The sequence below is a fragment of the Crocuta crocuta genome, unplaced genomic scaffold, assembly GCF_008692635.1.
Source record: "Crocuta crocuta isolate KB4526 unplaced genomic scaffold, BGI_CrCroc_1.0 scaffold113, whole genome shotgun sequence".
In the NCBI taxonomy this organism is placed as follows: domain Eukaryota; kingdom Metazoa; phylum Chordata; class Mammalia; order Carnivora; family Hyaenidae; genus Crocuta; species Crocuta crocuta.
The window spans coordinates 6128225-6143167 of NW_027530368.1; the positions used below are offsets into that span (position 1 = coordinate 6128225).

The following is a 14943-nucleotide window of genomic DNA, read 5'->3' on the forward strand; positions in this document are numbered from 1 at the left end:
AATTATTATACTGCCTGTTCTATCTATCACTTCCCTAATGTTCTTTATGATTTTAGCACCCAGGTTTATGACCATGAATATACTGTTTATTTTGTTGAATTTTTAATCTTATATAAATGAAACTATGCTATATATATTCTTTCAATGTTGCTTTTATCATTCAGTGTTATGTCCCTGATCCTAATCCACATTTTTTCACGCTTTCACTGTAATTTATCTTCACTGTTGTAGTGTATTTCATTAAATGAATATATCACAATATATTTATCAATTCCATTGTTGATGGAAATTTATGTTGTGTCTAGTTTCTTGCTATTCTATAAATAATTCTGCTCTTCAGGTTCCTGTAAACATCTATGTGTGTGTGAGATCTGGCTTGTAGGGAATGCATGCCTTCATTTTAGGAAATAATGTCAAGCTATTTTTCATTTTTCAAAGTGGCTACAACATTTAAGCTCCCATCCAAAGTTTGTAATTGTTCTACTTGTTCTACATCCTCAACACTTGAAATTGTTAGACTTTCCATTTTTGCCAATCTGTTGGGTGTGCAATGGTATCTCATTGCTGTTTTTTTAGATTTCTCTGCTTAATAAGAAGGCTGAATACCCTTCTCATGTTTACTGAACAGTCAGATTTCTGATTCTATAATGTGCCATTCAAGTCTTCAGCTCATTTTTCGATCAGATTGTTTATCTTTTTCTTGCTGATTGAAGGCATTTGCTATATATTTTGGATACCATTCCTTTGTCAATTACTTGTGTTTTAAATAACTTTTCCATATTATGTTTTTCATTTTCAATATAGTGTTTTGATAAGCAAAGTTTCTTAATTTTAATGTAATTAGGTTTTTTAATCTTTTTTATAGCCATTTTAAAACTTCCCTACTCTAAAATCACAAAGGTTTTTTTTCCTATATCATCTAATAGTTTTGCAGTTTTGACTTTCACATTTAAGCCACCTAAAACTGATGTGTGTGTATGGTTTGAGGTAGGGAGTCTAATTTTTTTCCCTAAACAAATAACAAACTGTCCCAATACCATTTATTAATGAAAAATCCCCATTTCCACTGATAATGCAGTGCCAGCTCTAGCCCAAATCAAATTCCCACATACATGAGACTGAATCTAAGTGTGGTTTGAGTTGTAAAATTCTATTCGACTGAAGGCACCAAAACATCTTGTGAAAAAAAGTCAAGTCTTAACTTCAAGAAATTTTTTTAAAGAAGAGACTATCAAACGGCAAACAAATCCTGACTTGGGAAATACAATGAAAAAAAAAAAAAGCCACTGCAGAGGAGTCAAAGAACCTGAGCTCTAATTCCCACTTGACAACGTGCTGACTCTGTAAAATTAGGCATTCTCTAGAGGGCCCTGATATTCTAAACTGTCAAAAACAGTGCTACCAAGGAAAAGGTAAAAAATATTTATCTTTCTCCCATGTATATAAGGTCACATTTACTAGAAAGTTCATAAATTATGCTAATAATATTTAAAAGATAAATATAAACAAAAGTATAATTTAAACAAGCTTTATTATATCAAATTTTAGTTTTATATCTATAATCTAATGAGGAATTTCTTCCTCTAGCTTCTAATTTTGTATCTACCGAAGTCTGGAACTCAGAAGACACTTGTTGACCTCAAATAATTGTTTTCTAGGAGTACAATCTAATTAAAGACCAAGTAAAGATAAAGAATGCTTTCTAAAAGATATATTCTTTTAATGGAAAATTGTTAAACTCCCATGCAGAAATCTGACCCATTTCACAAAAAATAAAGTTTAACTCAGGGCACCTGGGTGGCTCAGTCAGCTCCTCACCTACTCATACTCTCTTTCTCAAAATAGATAAACATTTAAAAAAAAAATTCATGGGCATTTGTCAATCTTGATAGCTCAACATAGGATAATAAAAGTACTTTATGTGTAAAAGAAAGCACTAATGATACAAAAGGCAATTGTATATATTAGATGAAAATACATCTAGGTTTAAAACATTATAAATTAATTTTATATTATGTTATATGTTATATATAACTTATTATATATTTATTTACATATTACATATAATTTATATAATTTCGTGCCATGATAATTTTACTGCCACAGCATGTAGTCCAAAATAGATGGACCCTCATACACAATTTTTATTCTCCTACACAACTAATTGTTCAAATGAAATATCAGAAACTGATATCCCTACAATATATCAGTACTTAACTATAAAGCAAGCAGTTAAAATTTTAGCCCTCAACAGGAACGTTCAAATTAAAATACAACATACAACCCTAAAGAACAAATTCTAAATTTTAGAAATATTCGATTCTACACACAGATATAAAAGTCTATTAAAATGCAATGCTGTAACATTTATTTAAAGTTTATTTATTATTTTGAGAGAAAGAGAGAGTGAGAGAGAGAACAAGCAGGGGAAGGATAAAGAGAGGGGAAGTGGGAGAATCCCAAGCAGGATACAAACTGTCTCACAAACCGTGTGATCATGACCTGAGCCAAAATCAAGAGTCAGATGCTTAACCAACTGAGCCACCCTGGTGCCCCCAATCCTGTAACTTTTAAGTGACTTTGGTCACTACCCCACCCCCCAAAAATAAACCATTACATAGTTATGGGCTTTCTTATAGGATCTTATTTATAATACCCAGTTATGAACGAAATCCCAATTTATACATGAACTGGCAGTCATCCTTCACTAAAATCCTAACCATGTAAATGTAGCACTGCCTTATGGGGAAAAAATATTTTAATAGTTTAGATCTTTATCTCCCAATTATCCTCTGGAAATAAGAAGGATATATTCTGACATTAATTCCCTATTTGCATAACCTTAGAAAATAAGCCTCTCTCACCAGGATCTGGAAAAAGGTGAGAGACAAAGAGTTAGAATGAGTCATGAATAGAGGCACCTGGGTAGCTCAGTCAGTTGAGCATCCTACTTTGGCTCAGGTCATGATCTCGCAGTCTGGTCCATGGGTTCGAGCCCTGCATTGGGCTCTGTGTTGACAGCTCAGAGCCTGGAGCCTGCTTCGGATTCTGTGTCTCCCTCTCTCTCTGCCCCCTTCCTCATTCACACTCTGTTTCTCAAAAATGAATAAATGTTAAAAAAAAATTTTAATAAGTCACGAATAACATATTTACCGGTTTGATTCGAAGCTGACCACCGACCACCTCAAGAATTGCATGTCTTCTGGACACTCTCTTGTCTGTTATCTACAGGGGAAAAAATAAACATTTCTAACACAGCTACCTCCATAAAAAACAACAGTAACAACAACAACAACAAAAACCCACAACAACGTTTCTGAAATTAGTAGGCTAGATATGAAATATTCATTTGGCAACTGTGTATTAAAATGATTGTCTTCATTGAACAGATAACAAAACAACTCAAGACATTAAGGGACCTGACCAAGGTAATAGGAAGAATGGCAGAGACTCAAACTTGATATCTAACACATCCCCAAATCTTTCATGATGGCTTCCATTCAAGATAGACATTTAGTTGAGATTCTTATCAATAAAATTCATAAAATGAGAAAAAAAATCTACACATTGTGTACTTATTAGGAAACTTCTCAAGCACAAGAAATATGTAGCATGTTACAATGACAAAGGTTTTTAAAGAGCAGCAGTCTGGTAAAAATATAAAGGTGTGACAACAAGGTTTGGGGTCAGGCCAACCTGTACTGGAGCCCTGGGGCCATCAACAGTAGTTAAGAGAACAGGAAGGTGGGAGGGGAAGTGGTGTAAACCAAATACTTACAGTGAAGAGATTATGTGTGCGTGTACGTGTATAATACAATATATACACATGTTAACATAAAAAGCTACAATACATATATTTGCTTCCTCTTTTGAGCCAACATTCTCTAGTTATTCACAAGCACTTCTACATACCAAAGTTTAAAAATGGCTTGCACTTCAAATGCTGAAATTGCCAACTCAGCCTTCCCTGCAGGACTATAGACAGGATAGTTAAGACTGCCTTTGTTATTTGTGGTCAATACATAATGAAAACATTTCAAGCACCAACTTTACTTAACATCATAATTATTCGGCCTATCGCTTGATTACCTTAGTATCTATATCACTTCAACTCTGATACTACCCATATCAGGATCAAAATTATCAGTAAAAACAGACTACAACAATGTCCAGTTAATTCAACCCATTAGTTCTGCAAAAACTTACAAAAATGTCAAAATGCCAAGAATCTTTTTTAACCAGAGAGCAGTTCCACATGTAGGACTATGACTATATAAAAGTAGTAACGTCAAGCATCACAGTGGAATGAATTCTGCACATGTGAATTTTTGATAGCTACAGTTGATTTTTAGGACATTTTCTAAAATAAAGGATCTTAAAGAGAGCCCATCTAAAATATATACACTATTAGCCACAATGGCTAGTTCAGAAAGTAAATATAAACTAATAAACAATCAGAAAGAGGAGAAGAGGGGTGCCTGGGTAGCTTAGTCGGTTAAGCGTCCGACTTTCGCTTGGGTCATGATCTCGCGGTTCGTGGGTTCGAGCCCCGCGTCGGGCTCTGTGCTGACTGCCAGCTCAGAGCCTGGAGCCTGTTTCAGAGTCTGTATCTCCCTCTCTCTCTGACCCTCCCCTGCTCACACTGTCTCTCTCTCTCTCTCTCAGAAACAAATTAAAAAACATTTTTAAAAAACTTAAAAAAAAAAGGAAGAAAATTACTCTGTGTCAGGGAGTAAGAAATTTCTACTTCTAACCTGGGTAGTAAGATTTCATTGTTAACTTCAATAATACAAATTGATTTTCTAACCAACTGAGTAACAGACCGCCAAATATAAAACTATGGCAAGCAATGATGGTTCCTGTAATAGTCCAGCTTGGGTTTCTTTATTTTTCAAACCATATTTTTGCAGGAAGCAATAATGGACTTTCCTACTTCCGTCTTTCTTTGAAGTAGGCTTTCTGGACCCCAGCATGAAAGAAATCTATAAAAGCATAACATGACCTCTAGTGGACACATGACTCCACAACAGTGTAATTGCATGGCAAGCTGTGCATTTCTATAGTATGCTGAAAAAAAGTGGGTTTTTCATTTTTAAATGTTTATTTATTTATTTTGAGAGATGGGGGGAGGGGCATAAAGGGAGGGAGATACAGAATCCCAAGCAGGTTCTGTGGTGTCAGTGCAGAGCATGACTCGTGGCTTGAACCTATGAACCGTGAGATCATGACCTGAGCCAAAATCAAGAGTCGGATGCTTACCCAACTAAACTACCCAGGAGCTCCACGTATTATCTTCTTAGGTCTTCACAAAGCCTGAGAAGAAGACATTATTACCTTCATTTTTTTATACTCTTTTTTTTTTTAATGTTTTATTTATTTCTAGGAGAGAGAGAGAGACAGCGTGAGCAGGGGAGGGTCAGAGAGAGAGGGAGTCAGACTGAAACAGGCTCCAGGCTCTGAGCTGGCAGTCAGCACAGAGCCCGACGCGGGGCTCGAACCCACGAACCGCGAGATCATGACCTAAGCGAAAGTTGGACACTTAACCGACTAAGCCACCCAGGCGCCCCTTCATTTTTAAGTGCAGAGAAGCTAAGCAAATACTTATAGTCACACAGCCAATAAGCAGCAGGACCAGGACTTGAAACCAAGGAACCTGATTCTAGGGACAGGACAGTCTTGCTTTTAACACTGTACTCATTATCATTACATAAACTATAATTTTTTGTATTATTTATCATCAGCTTAAGTATCTAAACTAGAACATACTAAAGGACTGGAAATATGGTAGAGTGACTATTTAATAAGCAAGTAGACAGTCTGAGAAAATCAAGCCCTAAATAAAATTCCAGAAGATCTTCAGGTTTCCATTTATTCATTTATTCTAATGTCATACCCAAATCTAACAAGCTGTGTTATATGAATTTCCAATTCTCTATTCACAGCAAACAATAAAGTGGATAGGGTTTAGTAGGCAGTGCACTGACACTGTGGGAAAATGACTGCTGTTGGTCCATAAGAGGAAAGAAAAAGGCTATAGAAAAGCAAAGAACCCCAAAGACTCAAATAGAATGTACTGGCTAGAAGCTAGTGAGAGTAGAGACAAATGGCATAACATACTTCAAAAGGTACTAAATACTTACCTGGTTCTACTTATTGATTACCCTGTTTAAATGAAAACTTCATTTGATAGCCAGACATTTCACATCTTAGAAAGCCATAAAAATAGTTAAAATAGAGGAATTCTAATTTCCTGTCAAATAACTGTAGCCACCTAAATACTAATCATACCATACAAAAGAAATCAGAGTTCAACAAACAGGACACATAAAACCACCCATATTCCACATCTAAAGCACAACTAGGAGACAGAGATTACCACAAACTTTATATGTAGGAGGGGAAGGAAACACCAAACACAGATCAAGCTTCAAGTCAAGTGATAACTGGGAGGAAAAGAGAAGAGAGGGAATGAGAACCTAGGGGTGGTGGGGCACAGATAATATCACTCCCAGAAATAGTCATGCCTTGAGTGGGAAATAAAGAAAACACATCTCACATCCAGCAGTTCAGCGGTCCAGGAAAATTGGAAACAATCTGAGCATCAGTAGGAATAATGATAACAATGTAATACAAACACTGAATACAAAATTAATCCATGAGTTCACACTGAACTCAAGAAAGGGCCTAGGGCTAGGGCTGGGAGGAAAAGTCCTTCTTCATAAAAGAATACCAGCTAATGAAGAAGAAATGATTGAGCCAGAAAACCACTATTTTGTACCTACAAATACAATAATTGACTCAGTAAAGGTCCAATGGATGTTAATTTTCAGGTGAAAGCTTGATGGGAAAAAGAATATTCCTGAAGTCTCAAAGCATCACTGCACAGATTACTCACAAAGGGAACTGTGTCTTTTCTGAGGAAGTCTGATAGATACCACCTCCCCCACGTGACCACCCAACATCACCAACAACAGCACAAACTCCTAGCTGGGCCTTGTGATAACCTGCTTCAAATTCACATCGAATATGGAATATTCTTGCCCAAAATGTTTAACATGAATCCTATTATAAAGAAATAATCAGACAATCAAAATTGTTGGCCTTCCTTAAAACAACTGGTCTAGACTCCTAAAAACATGAATGTCATAAAAGACAGAATAGTTCTGGATTAACGAAGGTAACATTTGATTGGATCCTAATTTTCTTTTTTTTTTTTTTAAATGTTTTATTTATTTCTAGGAGAGAGAGAGAGACAGCGTGAACAGGGGAGGGTCAGCGAGAGAGGGAGTCACAGACTGAAACAGGCTCCAGGCTCCGAGCTGGCAGTCAGCACAGAGCCCGACGCGGGGCTCGAACCCACGAACCGCGAGATCATGACCCAAGCGAAAGTCGGACGCTTAACCGACTAAGCCACCCAGGCGCCCCTCTAATTTTCTTTTTTTAAATGCTAAAAAGGACACTATGGGAAGAGTTGGGTAAAATTAAATATAGGACTATTAAAATTTACTGCATAATTATTAATTTCTCAAGTGTAATAAGTTTATATATATGTACATAACAGTTTATATATATATATGTATGTGTATATACATTTTGTTTAAAAATGTCCCTGTTCTTAGGGGATACATGTTGACAAATAAGAGCCATGATCCATACAATGTACTTTCAGATAGGTTCAGAAAACTATATATATATATATATATATATGAGTGCGTGTGTGTCTGTGTGTATATATGAGAGAAAAAGAAAATGTGCCAAAATGTTAAGCGTTAATCTGCTTAAAGACATATTGTTCATTGTACTATTCTTTCAACTTTTCTGCAGGTTTGAAATCTTTCAGAATGAAAAGTTTAGGGAAAAATTGTTAAAATTTCAAATATGTTGGTACCTAAAAAGGTTATTATCAAATTACCTAGAAAATGTAGTATATGATTGCTAAATGACATAAATACATCTCAGTAAAATTAATAAGCCTCTTTTTATTTAGTTGTAACTAATTTTTTAACTTCTTTGATTGAGACTAGGCACCACAAACTGGTAGCCATTAGGCCACAAATCATTCAGGCTGTTTGTATGTTTTTTAGGTTTTGAAAAGTATATGTACCCTCCATCTCACCAGAGTCTCCAGCACCCACTATAATCTTCCACTGAGCACACTTCACTTTTTAGTGTATACCTGGCCTCTGCAGGCATTTGAATTTGCAACTTATGATTTAAAGTACAACTTTTTCAAGATTTTTTTTAAGATTTTATTTTAAGTAATCTCTGCACCCAACATGGGGCTTGAACTCAGAACCCTGAGGTCGAGAGTCACACATTCCACCAACTAAGCCAGCTTGGCACCCTTAAACTACACATGTTTTTAGATGCCAGTTCTTCACATGTGACATTGTGTATCAGGTGCTACTAGCTGCTTAATCGATAGCTATTCATTTCTTCTTCCATAATAATATTTACTCCAGTTTTATGTCAACAATAGACCCATTTAAAAATATCCAAATGCCCAGAATTCCTTGTAGCTATGTCCAAATACCCAGAATTCCTTGCCACTATGGACAGCCAAATGACAAGTTCTAGTAAAGGATATAAGAGGGAGTGTGTATTAACGACATTTCCTAGTTTCCGTATCTGATGTTTTAATATTGGCACCTTGGACTACGGAAGGACTACCCCAAGGGTTATCAGATTCTTAGAGACAGTAATCTACTCACCTACAAGTATACGTTTCATATGCAAACTAACCAGTCTAAGGCCTGTACCCCCAATGATGGCTTTACCTGGCTCTTATGCTCCGCTAATCACCCCAGGACTAGGCATCAGACAACTAGGGACACCCCGTGCAGCTCAGAGGCCCATAAAATGATTCAAACTAGACCACCCTATACCTGCTTACCTTGCCTTGCCCATTCATTCCTGAGAAAACCATAAGAAAGGCTTTCCTGTAGTTCCCCTAGCTCTCTGCCTTCTGCCTTCCACCAACTTCATGTGGCCCTGCCGTGGCATGATGTTGCTTTCTTTCTCTTGGGAACTGTGAGTAATAAATTATCTTTTCAGAGGCAATCATCTGATCTGTTGGCTTCAGCATTCCTGAACGAAACAACAAAACCTCCATTTTAAAACAGTGGAGTGTCTGGAAAGATTATTGTCTTCAAGATAACAAGAAACAGGCTCAACCGCCATGGACCTTATTTTTCCCTCTGCCTTTCTCTTTTCTTCCTGCTTAAATGGGATACTTCAAGGTACGGCAGCCATCTCAACTACTGGCATGAACCACGTGCAAAGGATGATCAAGGAAGAAGAGCCTGTTCCTTGAGTATCTGTACCGGCCCTGGACTGACTGCCCCTGGGCTACCCCAATTTGACTGAGCTGCTGTTTGTCACATCTCAGTTACTTGCAGCCAAAAGCAATTATGATTAATACCCTTTACTTCAACAATACTGGACATCTAATAACAAACTCATTTATGTTCAGCCAGTCAGAGAAGGAATATTAGAAAGCAGAGAAGCTAACCAAATGTGAGCATTCAAGCACAAGAATTTTTTTTAGTATTAACAAACACTGCACAGCATATAGCAGGAGCTAAGCATATGCAGGCTAACGGATAATGCTGAAATCACTCCTATCCTTTGTTAACAACAGCTGAAATGACCACAATTCTTCAGACATTACAGAACAAATCCTTTTTACTTGAATTCTTCATACTGTTTCTTGAATGGGAACAGGACTCTGTCTTTTGTATTGATACAATGTGGATGCCTTCTCTTTGATTTTCTGGTTCTGAATTGAATGTTTCCTGATAAGGACAAGTCCTTTCTCCTTGTCTTCATGTCTCATTTTTAAGACATGAAGTTTGTGCTAGAAGAAAAGATAAAGATATGAAAAGATAAAAGAACTGTTTGTGACTTGTTTGCCAAAAATTTACTGAAGTCAAACAAAATGAAGATTTCTTAGGCTACTGGCAGAAATGCTTGGATGTTTTGACTCAAGGTCTCTGACCTATTTATTATTTCCAAAATTCTAAAAATAAAAAACCTGAATAAAATAAAAGCAGAAAAGCTACAGGACCCTAAAACAGAATAAACTTGCACCTTTCATTTCATTTTTTCCTATATATATTTACTAAAAAACCAACAAAGGTCCATTTTTCTTAAAATGTTTTCCTAGAGAAATTTCTAAATATCACAGGCAGGTATAATACATCTCATAAATACAATATCCCCATGTAGCCTTGCTCCCATGAACATAAGAACAAAGAAGCAAGATTTGCTTTTTCCAATATAAATTACACACGTCACCAAAGGCTAAGATAATAAAAATTTTCTTGTACAAAACTTTATAACTTACAGTGCTTTCATATAAGATTATCTAGTTTGCTCTATTAGCAACAGACAAATAAAAAATAGACAAATTCAAACTTCTGCAGTAGAGAAAAATAAAAAACCATCTGTTAGGAGATTTGAGGCTGTATCATGAGAAAATGCATAAACCTAAAGACGCACAGGCTCTACACTAGGCATAATTTGCATAAAATGACTTCCTCAAACTTTTGTGTGTATATGTGGCAAATACACAAAATCTAAAATTAAAACCCAAATTAAATAGAGACTGATTGTTGATAAACTTGTTGACAAACCATAAAATTTTCTTATCTAGAGTACTTCCCAGTTACCAGGTTCAAGACGCACTCCACAGAGCTCAATCAACCTTGAGACTGTCACAACATTAGATAAGTCTATCTTATTTCTCAACACAGCAAAAGTTAGTTGACACAAGGTGTTTAATATTACTGTACTTGGAATGTACCAAAGTTCATTTTCTGATATTAACAAAGGGCAAATTTGAGAAACAAACTTGATTTTTGCCAGAGGCTCTCTAGACAGATTCCAGTAAGATCTCTTTAAAAGGTTATTAAAACACTGGATGTGAAATGGTCTTGGAAACTTCTGAAATACTTTCCCATAAGACTAATGATATAATAGTAGTCAGGTTATCAGGTCACCTCACAAACGTCAATTTAATCTACAATACTGATGAAATATGGATCACTTAGATTTTAAAAAGTAAAATGCAATACCTTCTGAGCTCCTAATTCAAGGCTGCTGAATAGTTAGCCAATATGATAAAACTGGGCTGACCTGACACCACTGAAATTTCAACTCACCCAACCTGTTTGGCTTGCAATGCTACTTATGAAGTGAATGCTATACAAAATGTGAGAACATCATCCTCACCATTGATGTGACTGAGGCAACATAATGAGTAAAAACATAAGCAGAGCTTAGGAAGTCAAAACTGGGTTTAAATCTCCACTTGGGACTTCAATAAATTAAAGTTATTTAATAATTATTTAATTCAGTTCAGCAAACATTTCTCTTTTTTTTAATTTTTTTAATGTTTTATTTATTTCTAGGAGAGAGAGAGAGAGAGAGAGAGACAGCGTGAGCAGGGGAGGGTCAGAGAGAGAGGGAGTCACAGACTCTGAAACAGGCTCCAGGCTCTGAGCTGGCAGTCAGCACAGAGCCCGGCGCGAGGCTTGAACCCACGAACCGCAAGATCATGACCTAAGCGAAAGTCGGACGCTTACCCGACTAAGCCACCCAGGCGCCCCTCAGCAAACATTTCTTAAAGACTTCTTCTGTGCCAAGCATTCTTAGTGTGTCTAGAAGTGGTTCACAACAGAATCATCTTCAGAGCTTTTAAAAATACAGATATCCAAATGCTACCTACAGAATCAAATTCCCAGTGGAAGGAAGGCAGACAGAGGTACAGAAGCATGTGAGAAGATGGCATATTCAGGCTGAGCAGTATATGGGAGATAATTTGGAAAGATTGATTTAGAAATAAATCAATATATGTAAAATATGCATGAACATATGTACATATGAAAAGTAATTCACTATGCACCTATTAGAATGGCCAAAACCCAAAGCACTGAGAACACCAAATGCTGGTGAAGTTGTGGAACAAGAGGAAATCATTCATGGATGGTGGGGATACAAAATGGTACAGCTACATTGAAAGACAGTTGGCACCTTCTTACAAAACCAAACACACTCTTAACATATGGTCCAGCGATTAAGCTCCTTGGTACTTCCTCCAAATGAACTGAAAACTTATGTCTACAAAAAACTTGCACGTGGATGGTTGTAACAGCTTTATTCATAATTGCCACAACTTGGAAGTAACCAAGAGATCCTTCAGCAGATAAAAGGATAAACTGTGGAACATTCAGACACTGCAATATGACCCATCAGTAAAAAGCCATGAGAAGACATGGAGGAATCTTAAATACTACTACTAAGTGAAAGAAGCCAGCCTAAAAAAGTCTATATATACACACTGTATAGTTCCAACTATATGATATTCTGGAAAAGGTAAATTATGGAGACAATAAAAAGTTCAGTAGTTGTCAGGGGTTGGGAAAGGAAGAAAGAACAGAAAGAACATAGAGGATTTTTAAGGACAGTGAAACTATTCTGTGTGATACTATAATACCTGATATGTGTCATTGTACGTTTGTCAAAACCCACAGAATGTACACCAAGAGTAAAGTTTAGTGTTAAACTATGGACTTTGGATGATAATGACAAGTCAATATAGGTTCACTGACTATAACACTGTGGTGCGAGATTATCAATAGCAAAGGAAGGTGGGGTGAGGAACAGAGGTACATGAAAACTCTTTGTATTTCGCACTCAATTCTGCCGTGATCCTAAGACTCCTCAAAAAAAATAAAGCCTATTTTAAAGGAGAAAAATAAATACTGTAAAAGCAAAGTCCATAAGAGTTAAAAAGGGATCAGTGATGCAATGTGATTATCCCACAAGCCTGGTCAGCACTTATCCAATCATCCAATATGTCATACACTTTCTGTCTTGCAGCCAGGAAATCATACATCCACTTAAGCTGAAGAGCCTTTCCCTCTCTACCACCCACTCTCCACCTACCAAACTTCTAACTTTTCTGACACTCCAAAGTCAACTCAATGTCACTGAGTCAGGAAGCCTTCCAGAACCTCTCATCTTAATTGTGGGTTCCTTCCTATATCTCTCTGTATCATGTAACATCTTTTTTCTGTTTGGCTCATAGCAGTGAAACAGAATTTTTAATTCAACATGACCTTTCAGAAGTTGGAGGTTATATCTAAAAATTCAGATTTCTTACTACTCTTTCCACCCCACCCCCAGATTTCTTACTAATCTTAAAAATAACTGTTTTTTTATTTTTTTGCCCACTGTTACCAGGTGGGCATGGGGGTGAATAGCGGGGACCACATTACAGATCATTTTCCTTGTGGCCTTTCCAACACTGAGGCAGCTGTCATCTATGACACTGCTGTGATTTATTTACCATCATCCCTGCATTGTTTTTCCTATACCCTCCCATTTCAGTCACTCAGGTGCTCGCCTGGTTCCAGTCCCCATTTGATGTTGCAAATGCTGTTTAGTTACTTGTTTCTCTGACTCTCAAACCTAGGAAACTGTAAGTTTCTTGAGAGTAATGACTTGTTTCTCTTTCATCCCTCCATTCTGACCACAAAATATATTCAACTATTATCTGAATTTACTAAATTATTAGTCAATAAAATAGGAAAAATCCTAACATTCGATCCATCATGAATGTTGCTCTGAAAGCTTTAGCAGTTGGTAGCACTGCTTAAATTCACTTCAAAATTTTATATCCTTTTCACACGTAAGTTACAAGTAGGCTCTTGTTGAAGGCTGGAAGAATGAGAAGCAGAGACATAGAAAAAGGAGAGATCGTGTGCTTTGAAGGCCTACTACGTGCTAGGCACTGTACTAGACTCAAAAATTAAGGTGCAAGGTCAGGGGGAGGGGGGGAGACACCCAGGAGCTAGGAGTGCTAGGCACATCCCTAGAGACTAGGTTCCAGAAAGGCCAGTGAGATTCTGTAAAAGGCAGAAACAACACAGAGTTGCCAGGCCAGGGAGTGGTTACTGGCTAGTTTGTATAAACTTTGTAGGACATGTACAGCATTCTTAGAAATGGCAAAGTGATGCCAGGGAAGGTATATACAAGAGCCCATGACTATCCCTACCCACAATTGAGGGCCTCTTCTCCTTTCAATTGAAGCAGTCGATTCCATGATACCTGCCCTTAGGAAGACTCACTAGATGGCTAGCGTTGTCCTATTTCCTTGGAGGAAAAAGATCAGAAAGGAATGTGTCATATGATCCCCATCAAAACAGAAAAAGGAAAATTTGAAATCAGAAACAGTGGTTTTCATTTAAGAGTATAAACAGCTTTTCTAAAAGACTATATAATCAGCTTTAATTAAAGAAAAACCATAAATTTTTGGCCGTAAGAAAAACCAAATAGTTTGGCCTAAAGGTACCCTTGCTTGAGATGTTGTACTGTAAAACCTTTTCTAAAATCAAATTTTTTACTTAAGATAATTATAGGTTCACATATAGGTGGAAGATATAATACACAAAGATCTCTTGTACCATACCCCCAGTTTCCCCCAGCAGTAACATCTTATAACATTATAGTACAGTATTACAACCAGATACTAATATCGATACAGTCAAGATACAAAACATTCCCACCACCACACAAATGCCTCTTGTTGCTGTGTTATAGTCATACCAATATCCTCCTGCCCCCCTCCCCACTTCTTTTAACTCCTGGCAACCACTAATCTGATCTCCATGTTTACAATTTTGTAATTTCAATAATGTTATGTAAGTAAATTCATACAATATGTAACCTTTGGGATTGGCTGTTTTCAGCCAGGATAATTCCATGAAGATTCATCCTGGTGTAAAACCTTTAATTGGTGTAGATCATAAAGCACAATTACAACCTAGTAAAGTAACCAAAGACCTTGGGTTCACTGATGCCTCCCACTAAAGCAAATGGCACAAGAACATTAAATTTCACTGTACTCTGTTATCTGTAAGTGTTCCGGATAAGTGCTCT

The 14943-nt window shown here is 36.8% G+C and overlaps 1 protein-coding gene across 4 annotated transcripts in view; it reads right to left on the minus strand.

Annotated features, from left to right (window-relative positions):
• APLF (aprataxin and PNKP like factor) overlaps positions 1-14943 on the minus strand; it is an 81901-nt gene that overhangs the window by 62377 nt on the left and 4581 nt on the right. For 3 of the 4 annotated variants that reach the window (XM_077766382.1, XM_077766384.1, XM_077766385.1), the window contains exon 2: positions 3154-3225. In XM_077766382.1, coding sequence (XP_077622508.1) covers positions 3154-3225 — 72 coding nt within the window. Of the gene's footprint in view, positions 1-3153; positions 3226-8893; positions 9088-14943 lie in introns of all 4 variants that reach the window. The other variant, XM_077766383.1, reaches the window with a different exon arrangement.